General features: G+C 40.4%; 1 protein-coding gene across 5 annotated transcripts in view; it reads left to right on the top strand.

Moving 5' to 3' along the window:
- Nucleotides 1–5,126, top strand: part of LOC147449796 (transcription factor ABORTED MICROSPORES-like) — a 71,870-nt gene extending 66,744 nt beyond the window's left edge. For 2 of the 5 annotated variants that reach the window (XM_086522152.1, XM_086522151.1), the window contains 4 exons: nucleotides 1,469–2,317; nucleotides 2,836–3,120; nucleotides 3,380–3,550; nucleotides 4,463–5,126. In XM_086522152.1, coding sequence (XP_086378278.1) covers nucleotides 1,469–2,317; nucleotides 2,836–3,120; nucleotides 3,380–3,550; nucleotides 4,463–4,603 — 1,446 coding nt within the window. In that variant the 3' untranslated portion in view covers nucleotides 4,604–5,126. Of the gene's footprint in view, nucleotides 1–1,452; nucleotides 2,318–2,835; nucleotides 3,121–3,379; nucleotides 3,551–4,462 lie in introns of all 5 variants that reach the window. The other 3 variants (XM_086522153.1, XM_086522155.1, XM_086522154.1) reach the window with 3 other exon arrangements.
- Nucleotides 5,127–16,441: the final 11,315 nt, after the last annotated feature.

Here is a 16,441-nt window from a genome sequence, read left to right on the forward strand (position 1 = left end):
AGTGAGAATTGGGAATCATCGGCCCAGCAGGGCAGAGTAGAGCTCTCCTTGGGAAGCTCATTGTAAGAGGTCTCCTTCCGAGGAGCCCTGGAAGGAGCTGTTGCTTCACTGGATTTGTGCCTGGGTCCCACGGACGGTCGGCCCATCAAGCCCTTCCATCACTGGTGGATTTTCAGAGAGATGTGCAGAGTGGGCGTGAGCAGGAGATGGAAGGATAGTTTTCCTTTGAGCTTGCTTCGCAGAAGGCCGAGCCCACACTTTCAAGGACTGCTTGCAATTTACAGCGCTTCCTAAGGAGGTTCAGAGCCTTCAGCTACATAACATGAAGGGGGTGCAAAGCATGTGTCAAGATATTATAGAGGCTATACCAACAGAGTGGCACACCCCTCTTGAGCCGGAGGCTCCCTGTTGGATGGGGGATTTCTTTTGACTGAAGGTACTCAGTGCAGTTCGGGCTTGCTTAGACGCAAGGATTTGCATGTTCTTTGAGGTTTAGAGAGAGGACCGCCTCCACAAAGTCACTACTGAGGTACCAGAGGTGACCGAGTGTTGCTTTTGGCTGGACTTGTCCCACGGCGGAGACTGTACGTGACATCTGGCTGGAGCTGATCCATACACTCAGGTGACAGTCTTGAGAGGCTTCATGGCAACTCCAACTACATGCAGGAGCGCCACGAGGCCTTCCTGTGACTTTGGCCACCAAAGCCCTTCTTTACTATGCATAGGTCATGGGGCACCTAGATAGCAATACCGCCCACCAGTGTGGTTGTTTCCTCCTCGTATATCTTGATTTAGCCATCACTGTACATATCTTGTTTTTTATTGGGAGAGTCTCCCGCACATTTTGATGTAGCCCTCTCTAGTAGGGGCAGTTTGTAGCCTATTGGGCAGATTTTTAACTAATGGAAGGATCTCTTTCTTGCAAAAAGAAAGGTACATTTATCAGTTGGAAAGCCTTGTGCCTTCTTGGCTTTGTGCTCAAAGCCCATTTGTCTCTACCCTTTGGATTAGCTATAAAACCACATAATTTGGCCGCAATGGCCGATGATATGGGATCTCCGTTCCTTAAGAAGAAAGTAATAGTATGTTCTGTCCAGCTAACTGGAAGACTCTATAGCCATGTTAAACATCTTAATTAGCCATGGTGCCAAGATATCCCATGCATGTGAAAGATGCTCTGCCATAAAACCCTCGTGATTCGTGGCTTTCCCACCATGCAGTATATTCATTGTATCCACTATGATAAAGAGATCTCGATGCTACAGTTTATGCCGAGTACCAAGCATTAAAGATAAATCAAGTCAAGGTGATTGTGTGGGTGTATAAAAACCAACATACAGTAGCATCAATTTTAATTTTACAATGTCAAAAATAGGAGAGTTCTGAAGTCTGCGTGCTCCATAAAAGTTGTGTGCCAAACTGAGAACTCCTCATTTGTGAGTCTGAAACCAGGGAAGTATTTTCACAGGCTTTAGATAATCCTTCACTTCTACAGTCAGTGATGGATAAATGTGGCGAGATATGGATGGGAAGTAACACAGGTATGCTCACTGACATTGAAACAGTTGCTTTACAAGGGCAGCAATTCCAAGCAAATAACATCATTGGTGGTCTGAGCACAGCATCAATGGTAGTTAACGTGCCAGAATACCCTCTAACCACTGGATTTGCAAGGGAGATGCAGAATCTACAGGGAATGATTGAAGAAAATTCTATGAAAAAATATCAGACAAACTTGAGTGTTTGTGATGGAAATGGAGATCCAAGAGTGTATCGCCACAGTATGTATTCTGCTGCAAATAGCCAGTTTCCTTGGACGCCATCAGCAGACATGGCTGCATGGGGTCATGAGACTCCTTTGAATGAAACCCATCTCTCTTTTCCATTGGGATCACAACAGCTTCATTATCCTCCACAGGCAGGCCAGGTCTTGTCATTCACAAACCAAAAGCAACGTGGTGACTTTTTTGAAGGAATTGGAGACTCTCTCCATCAGGACAGAACCATGCTGCCAGCTGATCAAAATTTCTCTGATATTATTTTACCCATGGCAAATTATCCACCTCAGAAGGCCCCTTTCATTGACTCTCCACGTGCAAGTGGCTTGTCAAAGGAGGTTTCCGACAAAGACGTGAAGCAGGAAATGCGTGCTGAGTCATCTGATTGTAGTGATCAGATGGAGGATGATGAAGAAAAGGGAGTGTCAAGATCAGGCCGAAGACATTTGTCCAAGAACCTAGTTGCAGAGCGCAAACGGAGGAAAAAACTGAATGAGCGTCTTTATTCTTTGCGTGCACTCGTGCCTAAAATCACCAAGGCAAGTCTTTTCAAGATAAAAGAAACCTACAGTAAGAATGCTGCTTACTGTTTATGTTACAGAAAACTTGAGTGGTTTGAATGCATGTTCGTAAGGGCATGCACTTGTTATGATAAGTTCGTATCATTCATGTGAATCATCATTTTTCGGTCTTTCTCTAGCATTTCTTTTTAGTAATTGGCTGTCCAGTTTTGAGCTGAAGTCACAAAAGTGAAACTTCATGTTGGGTTGCTCTGTCAATTTGTAAGGTCCCTTCATCCCTTCATAATGAGCTCTAACTAAATCGCTCATTCAGAAATCATGTAAATGTTAGTATTTGAATTCTCCTAATGATTCTCTGTTTAAAAGTTCTTCTGTCTGCCGAAAAAAAAGCAGTCATGTAAATGGGCTTACAACTTACAATGAAACTTTGTGAAAATACGTTGCCAACATTTGAAGGATTCATGTCTGTTGGTTGTGATCCTACGTGTAGCGAAAGTGCAATTATTGCTTGCCATAACTTGTGGATGTTTGAGCAGATGGACAGGGCTTCTATTCTTGGAGACGCAATTGAGTATGTGAAAGAACTTCAAAAACAAGTCAAAGAGTTACAAGAAGAGTTGCTAGAAACAAAGGAGGAGGATATACAGGATATTCCTATCTCCTCATTACAGCCCGATGATGGCGCTGGTGGGCATCTTATCGAAGAAAATGGAAATGTTATTAGAGCTGAAGAAGGTCAATGCTCATTAAAAACCAACCACATCAAAATCCCAGGCGAAACCAATGAGAGGAGACTTGAGGATTCAAGCCAGCCTATGCAGGTAAGAGCTACTAGTATCCAACAAAACATTCTGTTACCTTAATCAATATGTCCCAATTCTTACTAATTGCAAGTATCTATAGATCAGTTTCTTTCCAACTTAAAAAATTTTAATCAAGAATTTTTTGTTTAAAGAAAGTATTACCATTACAGCGTCAAAGCAATCAATAATTGATGGAAATCTTTCCCTTTTTGCTCCCATCGCAAGAAAGTTGCAGACAACTGGTTGTGGACTGAGCACTGAGCTTTTCTTTTTTCAGGTTGAAGTAAGTAAAATTGATGGAAAGCTGTTTAGCCTGAGAATATTTTGTGAGAAGAGGCCTGGAGTGTTTGTAAAGCTGATGCAGGCTCTTGATGTTCTTGGCCTGGAAGTCTTGCATGCTAATATAACCACTTTTCGAGGCCTTGTCTTGAATGTCTTCAATGCAGAGGTAATTTTTCAATTAAGCTTTTCTATTTGAAATTGGTCTTCAGTACTGACTATGAACACCATTAAATCGAGTCCTCTAATAATCGTGGATTGTGAATCTCATAGTTTTGGAATATCCCTCCATAAGAACTGAAATCCAGATTATACTACACAGGAACAATATGTGTAAAGAGCACATTAATACCGTGAACAAATTGTCCGCTATCCAAGGACCAACATAGTAGTGATATTGTATCATCAGTTTGCAATTAAGAAAGAAGGAAACATTCTCAATATCAGGTTATAGGTCCCACATAGGTAGGAATTTTTGAAAATGCTTTGGCCCTCTTGATGTATATAGGCAAGCATGTCAAAGCAAGTATTTTTGATAGTGAAACCTTTGGTGCTTAAAGACTCTACTGTATAGTTCCTAGCTTTTGAATCCCACCAATGTTTTCCCCTCAGGAAACTCTCCCCTAGCTAGCTGATTGCTACTTTGCAATCGTCCATTATCCATTATGGAAGGCTCCGAACTGTTGAGTCAAGGTGAGAAGCTCCATCCCTGTAGGAATGATCTGTCAAATTTATGTGTGACTGATCCTACCTCTCTGTGAGGTATATAGCCCGTGTCTTGGATCAATTGTAGCGGATGCATGAACATTTGCCCTAGTGTAACATCATAGTTGGACCTTTTCACCAAAATCCACCATTGCAAATGTGTGCTGATAATCAATGCCAGAGGAATTGACTAAGGCACTAGACTTTTTCACCAAAATCCATCATTGCAAATGTATGCTGATAATCAATGCCAGAGGACATGTGCACAATAAAACAGTCACATACACAGAGAGACCGAAATCCCCAAAATTCCTTGTTCCCAAATGCGCACAAACAGATAAACATGTTCTGATCTCAGATTTTTTTTGTTATGCAGACAAGGGATAAGGATTTTATGCAAGCAGAGCAAGTAAAGGAGTCCTTATTAGAAATGGCATCCTTGTGCGATCCTTGTACAAATCGTGTTCTTTGTGATATGCCGCTTGAGAAGGATCTCATAGCTCCTGCCAACATCTGACATGAAAGAGCGCACACAAATCTCTCATCAAATCTGGTTGACACTCTGCAAAAATTTGTCGAGAATAGTTCAACTCGCTTTTTGTGAATGGTGAGGGGCTCCCTTTGTCATGCACTTCTGCTTTACCATAGAAGCAGCACAGCACCTAAGCTGCTGGGATTGAGAGCGCAGTGCCTTTCTTCTATCCAGCCTCAGTCCCATTTGGATCTCTTGTAGGGAAAGAATTGACCATGTAGTATTACCAGGAAGGCAATGTATAAAAGAGCTACAACTGGTCATTCATGCTTTTGGATTATTGTAAGGTTACTAAAACTTGTAATCACCTGGCATATTACATTCCATACTTGTGTGAGACATGTAATCACCAAAAGGAAGTTTGAGGAATGCCTTGGTCTCTCACTCAGCGGTGAGGCCCAGGAGATTCACTTTTAAATGATAATGAGACGTCACCCGTGTACACCGAATGCCCCCAAATTACCCCTATGTATGGACCTATGCTTTGTAAAATACACCTTCTCTTCCCTTTATGACCCCCCTCCCTTACACAAGAAGTTTTGGACAAATTCTCACAATAATTCCCACATTTTGACTTACCTCAACATCATGAGCTTCTGTGAAGGAGGCACCGCATACCTAGCTAGGTACGATTGGGGGCAGGGGACCGCCGGTCCAATGGGGGCCCCGGTGGTCCCCTGTCCCCAATCGTACCTAGCTAGGTATGCGGGGGCCAGCGGTCCCTTGCCCCCCATCGTACCTACCTAGGTATGCAGTGCCTCTCGAGCAGAAGCTCATGATATTATGCATTGTATGAAAAACACTAAAAAAGGCTCCGTTTTCTTACATGAGAAAATTTCCAAATCGTCTTGTGTTACACTCACATGACTCTATAAGATAGCGATCGATGAATTCCCTCGGGCCACGGGGCCCTCTTACATATTTGAACCTTTTGTAGCATGGTAGGTGGAACCTCATCTCTAAGAGCCCTTCATGGTCTCTCTACACAGTTGAAATATGGCACGTAGTACGAAGTAGACATGCAAAGATGTTACGGTTACTAATAACATTGAACTTATGTGGGCAACATAAGCATGCAACTTGGTTCATTGATACATCTGCTACAACGTTTGGCTATCTAGTAAGCAAAGAAAATAATATCTTGTAGGTAAAATAGAGAAAACTAGACATGCTTTGGTCGACCATTTCCTATTAGATTAGATTGATTCCCATCTTATTAAAAAAATGCTGATGCAATCTACAATTCAATAGGGAGCGCTAACCTAACGAGCAAGGTGTTTTCTTTCAAATACTTGTCACACCATAAGTCTGAACTTTTGATACTATGAAGCTATGCATGGACTAATTGGGTGTCATACAAAATTATGGTGGGGAGTTGGCACAATATCTTATGTTGACTTATGCGAGATGTTGCCTCACAATACTCAATTATACTCGATCACCCTCCGTAAAAGTTGCATCATGTCTATGCTTATTAGAATGCCTAGGCTAAGACTTACAAGCCTTTCCAAGCTGAAGCTTAACATTGCTAATCATAGGTTTTGACTAAATTAATTTGCATCAAGTAATTAGAAAACATCCATCATTGAAAAGAGATTGAAAAGGACGCTCAAATGAAGTCTAATACAGAATGTGGTTGATACACTAGAATGTACGCCATTCACAAAAGTTTGAACAACCAAAGGCAAACATTGTTTCTACATAGCCTCTTGATGATGCACATATCCTTTAAGGACATCATGGTAATAGATGATGGCTTTCAGTTTGACCATGAGATTGTGGATAAGATGCACTTGAAAACTTAAGTTGTGTGAATTTTTAAAAGCACACCAAAATTGAGATGTGGACTTTGTATCTTGAACGTAACAATCAAATCAGGTAGATAACAAAGTGCATTTGAATGCTTTATGAGCAATCTAGCACTATCTTGTGCTGTGACATTAGCCTCGCAAGGGATCAATTAAAACTTGCTAAAATAAATGACCAGCTTGACTAGTGTTTGACAGAGAGCTCTTTATCATAATTTTTTTTTCAACACTATTCAATTTGGAAGAGAGAATGGCAACTAGAAAATCTACTTGTCAATGCAATTTGGCACTAATGGTATGGGATTTGCGTCAGCTTTCAACCTCAGAGGCCATTATACAACATGCAAGCGTAAGACACTATGCTTCTATTGACAATAACCTTAAACCACTTCAAAAGTAATCTTATTTGTGTTGGTCACATTAGCATGCTTACAAAAACAATGTGTTCGGAATAGGTGCAAAAATGTATACAGATTTCTTAAAATGCAAACTATATCATAGACCCAAACATACTAGTACCAACTTAGGTGGCTTTATTTGTCAATGTTAAGGATGCCTAGCATTAGGTATATAATTGTGAAGAGATACTGATACAAGGACAAATCTATCGTCCTCGTGTTGTTCTTTCTCGTGGCCTTTTCTTTTTTAAGAAAAGAGAGTAGGTTTACGTTGTTGCGCGCATTTTGAGAACCCGATTTTTTGTAAATTTGTACATACGGACATGACGCCTGATATCAAAAGTGTATGTTGGCTTTCTTTTTGTGGGGTTTCTAGCTTGCTTTAACAAGCACATATACATGCACTGCAAGTCGCTAGTCTAGCGACAACTGTTGGGCTACTGTAATTGCCCGTGAGTGAGTTTTTTGAAGTGAGACTTTTATATAATTAAAACTCATGTAAAAGTTCAGTCAAACTCCAAAAAATTGCAGGTTTGAGCTCGTTGAGCCTCCTTGATGGTTTCTGTTTTGCAGTTTTTGCCCTGGCCTTGCTTACTTTACGTGTAGTCGTGTCAGGACAGCTCTCTATTCGCGTCAATTTTTCATGTAGCGGCGTGTAGATTCAATTTTGGCCATCTTCAGCTTTCTCGCCAGTCATTTTTCAAGCTTTCTTTCAAGCTTTAAAGTGCCCCAATTGGAGTTGTGCTCTTCAGGTTACGACTAGTTCTCTGCAGGGTTATGGCTATGGCAACCTAGTGGCAAATTGTGTGCAGACAGATTGGGAGGCCATGTATCTAAGGATTGTGGAATTTATGTTGAAGTTGTGGGTTTGTGATGTTCAATTTTGAAAGTGGAGGCCCTTGTATTCATATTCAATGGTCGGCGTGTACTGTGAATCCGTGCTTTGACAGGGTTTTGCTCCTATGTGACATAGTCTCTTAGGTGGGCGACGATCAATAAATTTCCAAGGGGACTACTCTGGTTGGATTTGTGGTGTTTCAAAGGGGTTTCCCAAAGCTTTTGGTGTTCTTGCAGTGCTCTTTCAACGCTCTTGGGTGACATCGCTATAGAGGTGTTCCAGTTTTCTTGTTTCCCAACAACTTGATTTTTCTTTACTCTTTTTTGATACTTTTCATTCTTAGGATAAGATAGAACTAAATTGAGAACAAGAGAATTGAGGTTTCTATTTAGTAAATTTTTATGTTCCCATTAGATTTTCTTTTCAAAGGAATCAAGAGAGGAAAGAGTCTTCATCTACCATCTTTAACTTAGACTTGTTATTCTTATCTAGAAGCCAAGCTAATTAGACAGCCCAAAACAATGTATTTGGGTTGTCAGCCTAACATGAACTCGGTGTCATGGTTTAACCCAAGAGAAAGTCTCAAACTACTTCTCACTAACACCGGCTCTCATGGGAAACTTCTTGGTGTTTCTTTGATTACCTTTGCAATCTCCCCTATTGTTTGCCAAAGGGTGTGTTCAAATTGCACTTCCAATGTCATCTAACAACCTAGAGAAAGATAGAGGGATTTATTGCAACCACATAACCATGTTTGGTAAATTAAAAGAAAAGAATCCTACCTTTCATTTTGTGTCTTGATGTGAGCCTTGACATGCATTGCAAGGGCATTCCAAAAGTCTCTCAGCACACACAAGATTTTGCATAGGTCAATATCTTGCATAATACAAGCACGTCTCTGCTCAAGAGTGCTTGGTTAGTAATATCAAAATTTGCATGTGCCAACATCTTGCATGAAGAAAGCATATGTTATTGCATGTGGAGAAACACCCTTGTGTTGCATCTATTGAAAATAGCCCAATGCTTTTTGGTCCTATCCTTGTTTTGGATATATCCTATAGTAAATTTGTTTCAAGGGACAACAATGGGACACCAATATTATCAAGTGCAATTTGTGTTTTTGTGAATGCACCATACTTGTTATATAAGTCATGTGACAAACTTCCACTTGCGCACATTTTGTAAGCAGACATGGTGCTCAAATTGAAAATTTCTTTGCCCATCTTGGCTTCATATTACCACATGCACTCAAGACCTAGCTCGTTGTCACGTTGTTTAGAATATATTCTAGTCCAATGCACTCCAAGAGGCCTCATTTTTTATAAGACTTATCAATAACTTATTAGGTTTCATAAGGGCACGGCCTTTGCCATACATGCCAACTAAGCATTGCAAAGTCCTATTTTGTCATAAAATATAATATCTAACTTTACCATATGATTTTCTCATATTAAACTGATCATTTAATGTGGGAGAATAAACGGGAACAAGAGTTAGAATAGAGACATGTGCTTCTAGACCTATCTCAACACGGGACCAAAAGGAGAGATGGTTGCATCTCAATAGGGGTCCAAAAGGAATTGTTCTATCAAAGAGTAATGTGCAATAAGTGCTTCTAGACTTACCTCAGCAAGGGACCAAGAGGAGAGATGGTTACATCTCAATAAGGGTCCAAAAGGAGGTAGTCTATCAAAGAGCAATGTGCATCTAATAGAGCTTAAAAGACCTTAGGATTAGCTTCATTAAAGACCTCCAATGGTTAGTGTTAAAATTCCTTTGACCTTAGGCAAGCTAGGACTGAGCTTGAGGTGGGAACCCTACCTAAGCTTGAGGTGCTTATCATGCTTCATGACTAAGGTGCGTGCTTGATCACTAAGGTGCTTGAGGTGCTCGTCACGCGTGATGGCGAAGGTACTTGAGGTGCTTGTTATACTTAATGGGGGGTAAGGTGCTTGAGTTAAAAGGAGACCCTACAAACTTAATGAGGAAGGTGCGTGAGAAGCTTCCCATACATGGGGGTTAAGGTGCTTGAGTAAAAAAGAGACCCTACAAACTTAATGAGGAAGGTGCTTGAGAAGCTTCCTATGCATGAAAGTCCCAAAGTTAGGGGAATCTTTGACTTAACTTTCCACTCACCCAAAGGGCATCCCTTTTTCAAAGGGCACATGGGACACATGTCAGACTCTTCCTATGCTTAACCACATGGTGTGCTTGAATGCTATTGGTTGGGCTAAAGAGGGGTCCAATGAGCTTCTAGTTCCATCCAACAAATATCTAGATATTTTCAAGCTCTATCTCTCTCTCTCTCTCTCTCTCTCTCTCTCTCTCTCTCTCTAAGCGGTAAGGAGGACACTTGTCAAAAGACTACCCGTGTACTTGAATGCATACAGCATGTGATTGGCTAGAGGGAGAGGGGTCCAATGAGCTTGCAGCATGTGAAAAAGTTACAACTCGCCCCAAGCAAGCAAGGGGGGTGCTAGGGGGATACACACACACACACACACACACACACACACACACACACACACACACACACACACACACACACACTCATTCTGTGGATTCATTCTTACTTGGTGAAAGTTGCGGAACTCCACCTCCTTCTCCAAGCTTGTGAGAAGTAAGAGTCTACACCAACGCTCTTGGCTATGGAATGCAAATTCAACCAAGATCCATGCTTCAATGCTTAAGCTTTCCATCTTCTCCATCTTCATTACTATGCTACTATGTATGCTAGCAAGAAGAGTGATGACAAGTGAGGAACTATTTCTTTCTCTTATTGAATGTTTCTTCTTCCTCTTCCCTATCCTCATTCCCCGCTAGCTCTCTCCACCTTCGAAGGTGTTTGAGGCCTTGGGACTGAGGCTTGGGATAGTTAATGCTTTCTACAAAGTTTATGTTATGCTTGTGATACATGAAGCTTTCCATCTTCATTGAATCACCAAGGTCACAAGGACCACAAAGATTGTATTGTACCAAGTCTCTCTTGATGGGAGAAACTATAATACAAATGCCTACTGAAGGGGGGACCGGCTCCGTATGAATCCGGTCCTCAATTGTTGTCATGTTCTCTAAACTCTCTCTCTTGCCAAAGTATTGTTCATGCCAAGTTAACTAAATACCATGTTTATGTTGCTACCATCAATTAAGTTCACGCGCTATGCTTACAAAAGTAATGTCACAAAACTAATTCAAGTACTCTCAAAGTTCATAGGCCATTTCCATTACATTGGTATCAGAGCATTTGGTTTCTCTTTTCTTGCTTAAGAAGAGAGGTCCTTAAGTAGCCTATTAATGGTTGTTTTTGTTTATTATATTAGGGTAAGTGGGACTGGGATCTATTATTGGTTTTGTTGAGCCCACTATGTGGGATACGGTGCACACCTCGGGAGCTTTGGTCTTAATAATGGAGTCTTTTTAGAATTGCCTATGGCTTTACCATTATTGAGCCATAAGAAGTCTGAAAGGAGCTATCTCTCGGCAACTTCGCTATGTTAGACTCACTCCACTACTCTCTATAATTAACCAATTCGAGTTGTGGGTGTAGATACTTAAGTGCCTATTTTCAAAGGCTAAGAGGAGTAGCAACTAAGGTTTTGAACTGCCAAAGCATAAACTAAGTAAACACATAAGTTTAATTAACATGGATGACAATAACCAAGAGAGTAGAATGAACATTGATAACTTTGATTTTGCACATGAAGGTGCTAATGATGATGCCCCCATGTTTTTTAATTATTTTGTCACTAGGTTGCAACAAGCTATGGGCAACCCCGCTTTGCAAACCGAAGTTACTCGACAACTTTGTGCTTATGGGATTTCCTTTCCTCTCCAAGAGGAGAGAGAGCTTAGGAGGCCTCATGATGAGACCCCCAAAAGAAGACTCTCTCCCATACGAGAGGAGGAATCCAAATATCAAGAAAGCATTGAATCCCTAAATTCCTCCAAAGATGTGGCTCCACAAAGAAGGAGGACTAAACGATCGCCAACTCCTCCCAAGAGGAAACGTTTAAACCATAGTCCTTCTCCTCGTCGCTTCAAAAATGAAGAGAGGAAACAAAGGAAGAAACGGGAAAGAAAGAGGTCACTCTCTTCTCCTTCTTCTTCACCTTCCTCCTCTTCTGACAGAAGCAATGGCTATTCTCCTAGAGAATACAAGAGGGAGAACATCGCAAAGCTTACTCTGCATGACAAAGGTCCCAAAAGCTCAAGAAGTCCAAAAATCGGCTCGTCAATGGTGGGCTAGCCTTTGTGGCAACGACGAAGCCCCAAAGACATGGAAAACTCTACGAATTTCCATCATGAAGCAATTCCTTGCAAGTGATGCAAAGGACAAAGTGCTTACCAAATGGCATAGTTTAAAGCTTCTCTCTCATGAGTCTATCCACAAATATGTGGACAAGTTTTGGGATTTACATCTCAAGGCTACTATCTTTCAAAAGGTAGACTTTGCCAAGCAAAAGCAACAATTCTGTGTGGGATTACCCAAAGAGATGGCCGAGTATGTCAATTCTCAATGGCATGGTTCTATCACTAAAGTAATCCACCACACCATGGTTTCTTGCGCATCAATTTCCAACAAGGGGCTAGACTGAATGTCAAGGCCATGGAAAATAAAGACAAAAGTGATGCCAAGGGGAAAACCAATGCCCAAAATTCTTACCAAGGCTATTCCAACAACAACAACAATCGGTCCAAGGAGAAGGGAGTTTACAAAGGTAAATATTAACTCTTTCCTAAAGAGCTAGAATCTTTTCATAAGGACCACAAATATTTTAAGTGTGGGGAGCAAGGCCATGGTTATCGTCCTTGCCCCAAGAGAATTCCCCGCAATGAGACTCCTAGAGCCTCTATGTTTGAAGCTCCAAAAGAGGATGCTCATTGCCAAGGATTTCTCCTTTCCTATGCTTGGGGAAAGATGCAGGAGCATGATGCCTTTATTTTGTTTAACTAGTTCAACTCACAACTTCATATCCACGGAGTTGACCACTAAGCTAGGCATACAAGCCCACGAGATGGGAGATGCATTGAAAGCCAATGGAGCCATCAAGGGACAAGACGTCTCAGTTAATTTTTTAATTGAAAAATTAAGGCTTCATGTTCAAAGCTATGTGGACAAAAAGGATTTCTTCATCTTCCCTCTCAAATATGAGAATGTTATCATTGGGGCACCATGGTTTAACCGCATGGCTTCCAACATGAATTTCCCTGAAAGGAGAGTCTACTTCACCTACAGGGAAGAGAGCATGTACATAGATGCTAATGAGTCGGGAAACACCATATCCTTGCAATAAAGGGAATCAAGAGGAATTAGAGTTGTCTAATTTCCTAAATGGATCCCAAGATGTTCTCATTGATGATATCCCTAGTGAGCTACCTCTAAAATGAGCGATGATGACCATACAATTGAGCTCCTATCATGGAAACACTGCCTAACAGGCCTCCTTATCAAGTTTCACAAGCTCAACAAGAGGAGATCATGAGGCAAGTGCATGAATTGGTGAAAAAAAGGGATGGTGAGGTCTAGCTCCTCTCCATTTTGTTCACCATTGCTTTTAGTGCAAAAGAAAGATGACACAAATCACATGTGTGTCGACTGTAGAGCACTAAATAAGATTACTCTCAAAAATAGATTTCTTGTGCCGTGGGTAGAAGATCTATTTGATAATTTACAAGTTTTGGCCTGAAAAATGCTCCAAATGCATTCAAACTCATGATGGACAAAAATCTTCAAGCCATTCAAATTCTCTTGAAGAGTACAAGCGACACCTTCAAGTAATCTTTCAAGTTGTGAGAGAGAATAAACTTTTCATTAATAAAAAGAAAAGTGAAATTTTCCTACAATAGACTCAATAGTTAGGTTACATTATCTCTAAGGATGGCATCCATATGGATCCAACAAAGTTAGAGATAATAAGAGGATGGCCTAATCCAAGGAATCTACAGGAGGTACGAATCTTTATAGGTATGTGTGCATACTATACTATAGATGCTTCATAAAAAAAAAAATCTCGCTAATAGCAGGTCTATTACATGACTTTACAAAAAAGAATGTTAAGTATTCATGGACTGCAAAAGTGCAAGAAGATTTTGAGAAGCTTATCTCTCTACGTGTGCTCACACTATTAGATCTCTCAACAACATTTGAGGTCCAATGTGATGCTTGTGGTGATTGCCTTCGAGCTATTTTGCTTCAAGTAGGTCATGGCATAGCATATGAGAGTCAAAGACTCGACTTCGATAAGTGAGTATTGGGCAAATACGCAAAAAAGCTACTAGCTATTCTATATGTCCTAAACACGTGGAAAAACTATCTCTTGGGGACTCCATTCATCCTACGAATGGATCACAAAGCCTCAAGAACTTCATGACGCAAACCAAGCTCTCCGACAAACAAATGAGGTGGGAAATTTTTCTTTTGCAATTTAAATGTCATAATGCTCACATTGTTGGCAAGCACAATCAAGTGGTCGATGCACTTTCACAACGACCAAGAATATGTGGTGTCTATAACAACTCACAATGATCTATCTTTTATAGATAAGTATGCTATTAATTGAGACTTTAAGAATGTAATTAGAGCCTTTGAATTAGGGAAGAAAAAAAGAACCATTCACCTTGAAGGATAGTTATCTTCCAAACGGCAATAGGCTATGTGTTACTCACCCATACAAAAAGAAAGTCGTGTATGAATCTCATACTTCTCCTTATTATGCGGGGCAAAGAGAGAATCCATAATCTACTCTTCAAGGAGTTCACCCGCTATGCTCACAAAAGTAATCTCACAAAAGTGCTTTATCTAATTTCCTAATTCCACTATTCTCAAAGTTCATAGGCCATTTCCGTTACATATTTTTTCCCAAGAGCTTGTTGTTATTCTTCTCTTCTTCTTTATTGATAAGAAAATATATATAAATTTTAATCGGTTAATGTTTTTCTTCTTCTTCTTTGGGTGGCATCTCTAATGTGCTCATGCAAGAATTGTGGGCTTTTGCTCCCTTGTAGTGATCCTTGGTCAAGATGTGACTGTCTACAATGCATCTTGCCTTATTTGTAGATAGCTTAGTCTTTTGTCACATCCAAGAGACTTGAAAAGCATGTATTAGGATAAAAAGTTATCATATCTCATGGCGAACAATGATGGGGTAAGGTCTATGTACTAGGTGGTCATCATGGCCACAAATCTAAGCAAAAAGTGAACCCAACTAAAAAATTATACCCACATCTTGTGGCCAACAATGATGGGGTAAGGTCTATGTATGAGCTGACCATCATGGCCAAGAATCTCAACAAAAAGTGAGCTTGGCTTAAAAAATCATTTCCACATATCCTTCTAAATTGCTCACTTTTTTTTTCCACCCATTCACACTTCATTGCCTATCATCATGCACTCATTCTCTAATTCAACATCCATATATCTTTGTGTGCGTGTGTGTGTGTGTGTGTGTGTGTGTGTGTGTGTGTGTGTGTGTTTGTGATTTTTTCCCTCTCTCTCTCTCTCCCTCTCTCTCTCTCTCTCTCTCTCTCTCTCTCTCTCTCTCTCTCTTTGTATCGACTTCCCATATTTTGCTACACTTTGACATAATATCAAGGCACACCCTTGCCAACACCTGATATATAATTTGTAGCTCATGGTATACCAACAATGTGTTGCAGAATAATGTTGGGTGCAACCTATATCCTTGTACCTACTCTCTTTGTTAGGTGAAGTGTTTTCTATCAATCGTTATATAGCATCTTGGTTTCATGTGTATCCTTGAGCAAGAGGTCGTGAGGTGTAACAAAGCTATTAGGAACTTGACACCTAGTCACAATTTTCTACACATCCTTTAGGTGGAAATCTTAGATTTTGAGGATCGCCTTGTTCTTTATAGTTACGTGGAACAAATGGGTTGATGATGTTGGTTGCATTAAGAAAATGATGGGGTTGTAAGGGAGTCAAACCTTTTATATTAAGAAAGCGATCAAAAGACAACTTTTGAATTCAAATATGTAGAAACAATCAATTTATTTGAATTCACGTTCCCTTTAGATTTAAACTTACGATGTAGCAAGTAAAACCATATCGTGTAACATACCTACAGAAAGAGCTCAATGCATAGATTATAAATTTATACTCTTTGCTCAAATTGAAGTTTGTATGGAGGAGTTATGAGGCCAAAAATGATAAAATTGTCCACCTCCATTTTTGGGAGAGAAAAGTGCATCTTTTGAGCACACTTACGCTTCTCTTAAACACCCACCATTCTTGCACACATGGCATGCACTTAGTTTTCAAAATGTTAAACACCTCCATAATCTTATGGTATTTTAAAAGGCCCTTCTAGACCCCATTCTCTTCTACGTGGGAAAGATGCTACAACTACCTCATGACCCATCCTTCTGGGGAAGGGGCTATAAACATATCCCTTGCATAGATGCTAGGTCTACTTATAGAAACAAGTTCTTCAGTCACAAAGAATACTTATTCTTTTAGATTTAATGAAAGAAATATCTATGTGGTTTGGACATCTATTTTGGAATTCCTTACCTAGATTGGCTTGATGTGGAGAACTCGGAATCATGAGCCTTACTATCCTTTTCTTTCACCCACATGTATTGTTTCTCTATGGTATTGAAGTTCCACTCCTCCCCTCCCCTCAAGGGGATCACCACCAAAAATGACCTCTTTGGGGGTTTAAAAAGGCCACTTTGAAATCTTTTTTAAAAAAAGTCATTTTCTGGGGCCTTTTGACCCACGATATTGTGGCGTAGTGGGTAGTTATGAGCTTCGTATATC

The sequence above is a fragment of the Adiantum capillus-veneris genome, chromosome 10 (assembly GCF_014529385.1).
Source record: "Adiantum capillus-veneris isolate H3 chromosome 10, ASM1452938v2, whole genome shotgun sequence".
Lineage (NCBI taxonomy): Eukaryota > Viridiplantae > Streptophyta > Polypodiopsida > Polypodiales > Pteridaceae > Adiantum > Adiantum capillus-veneris.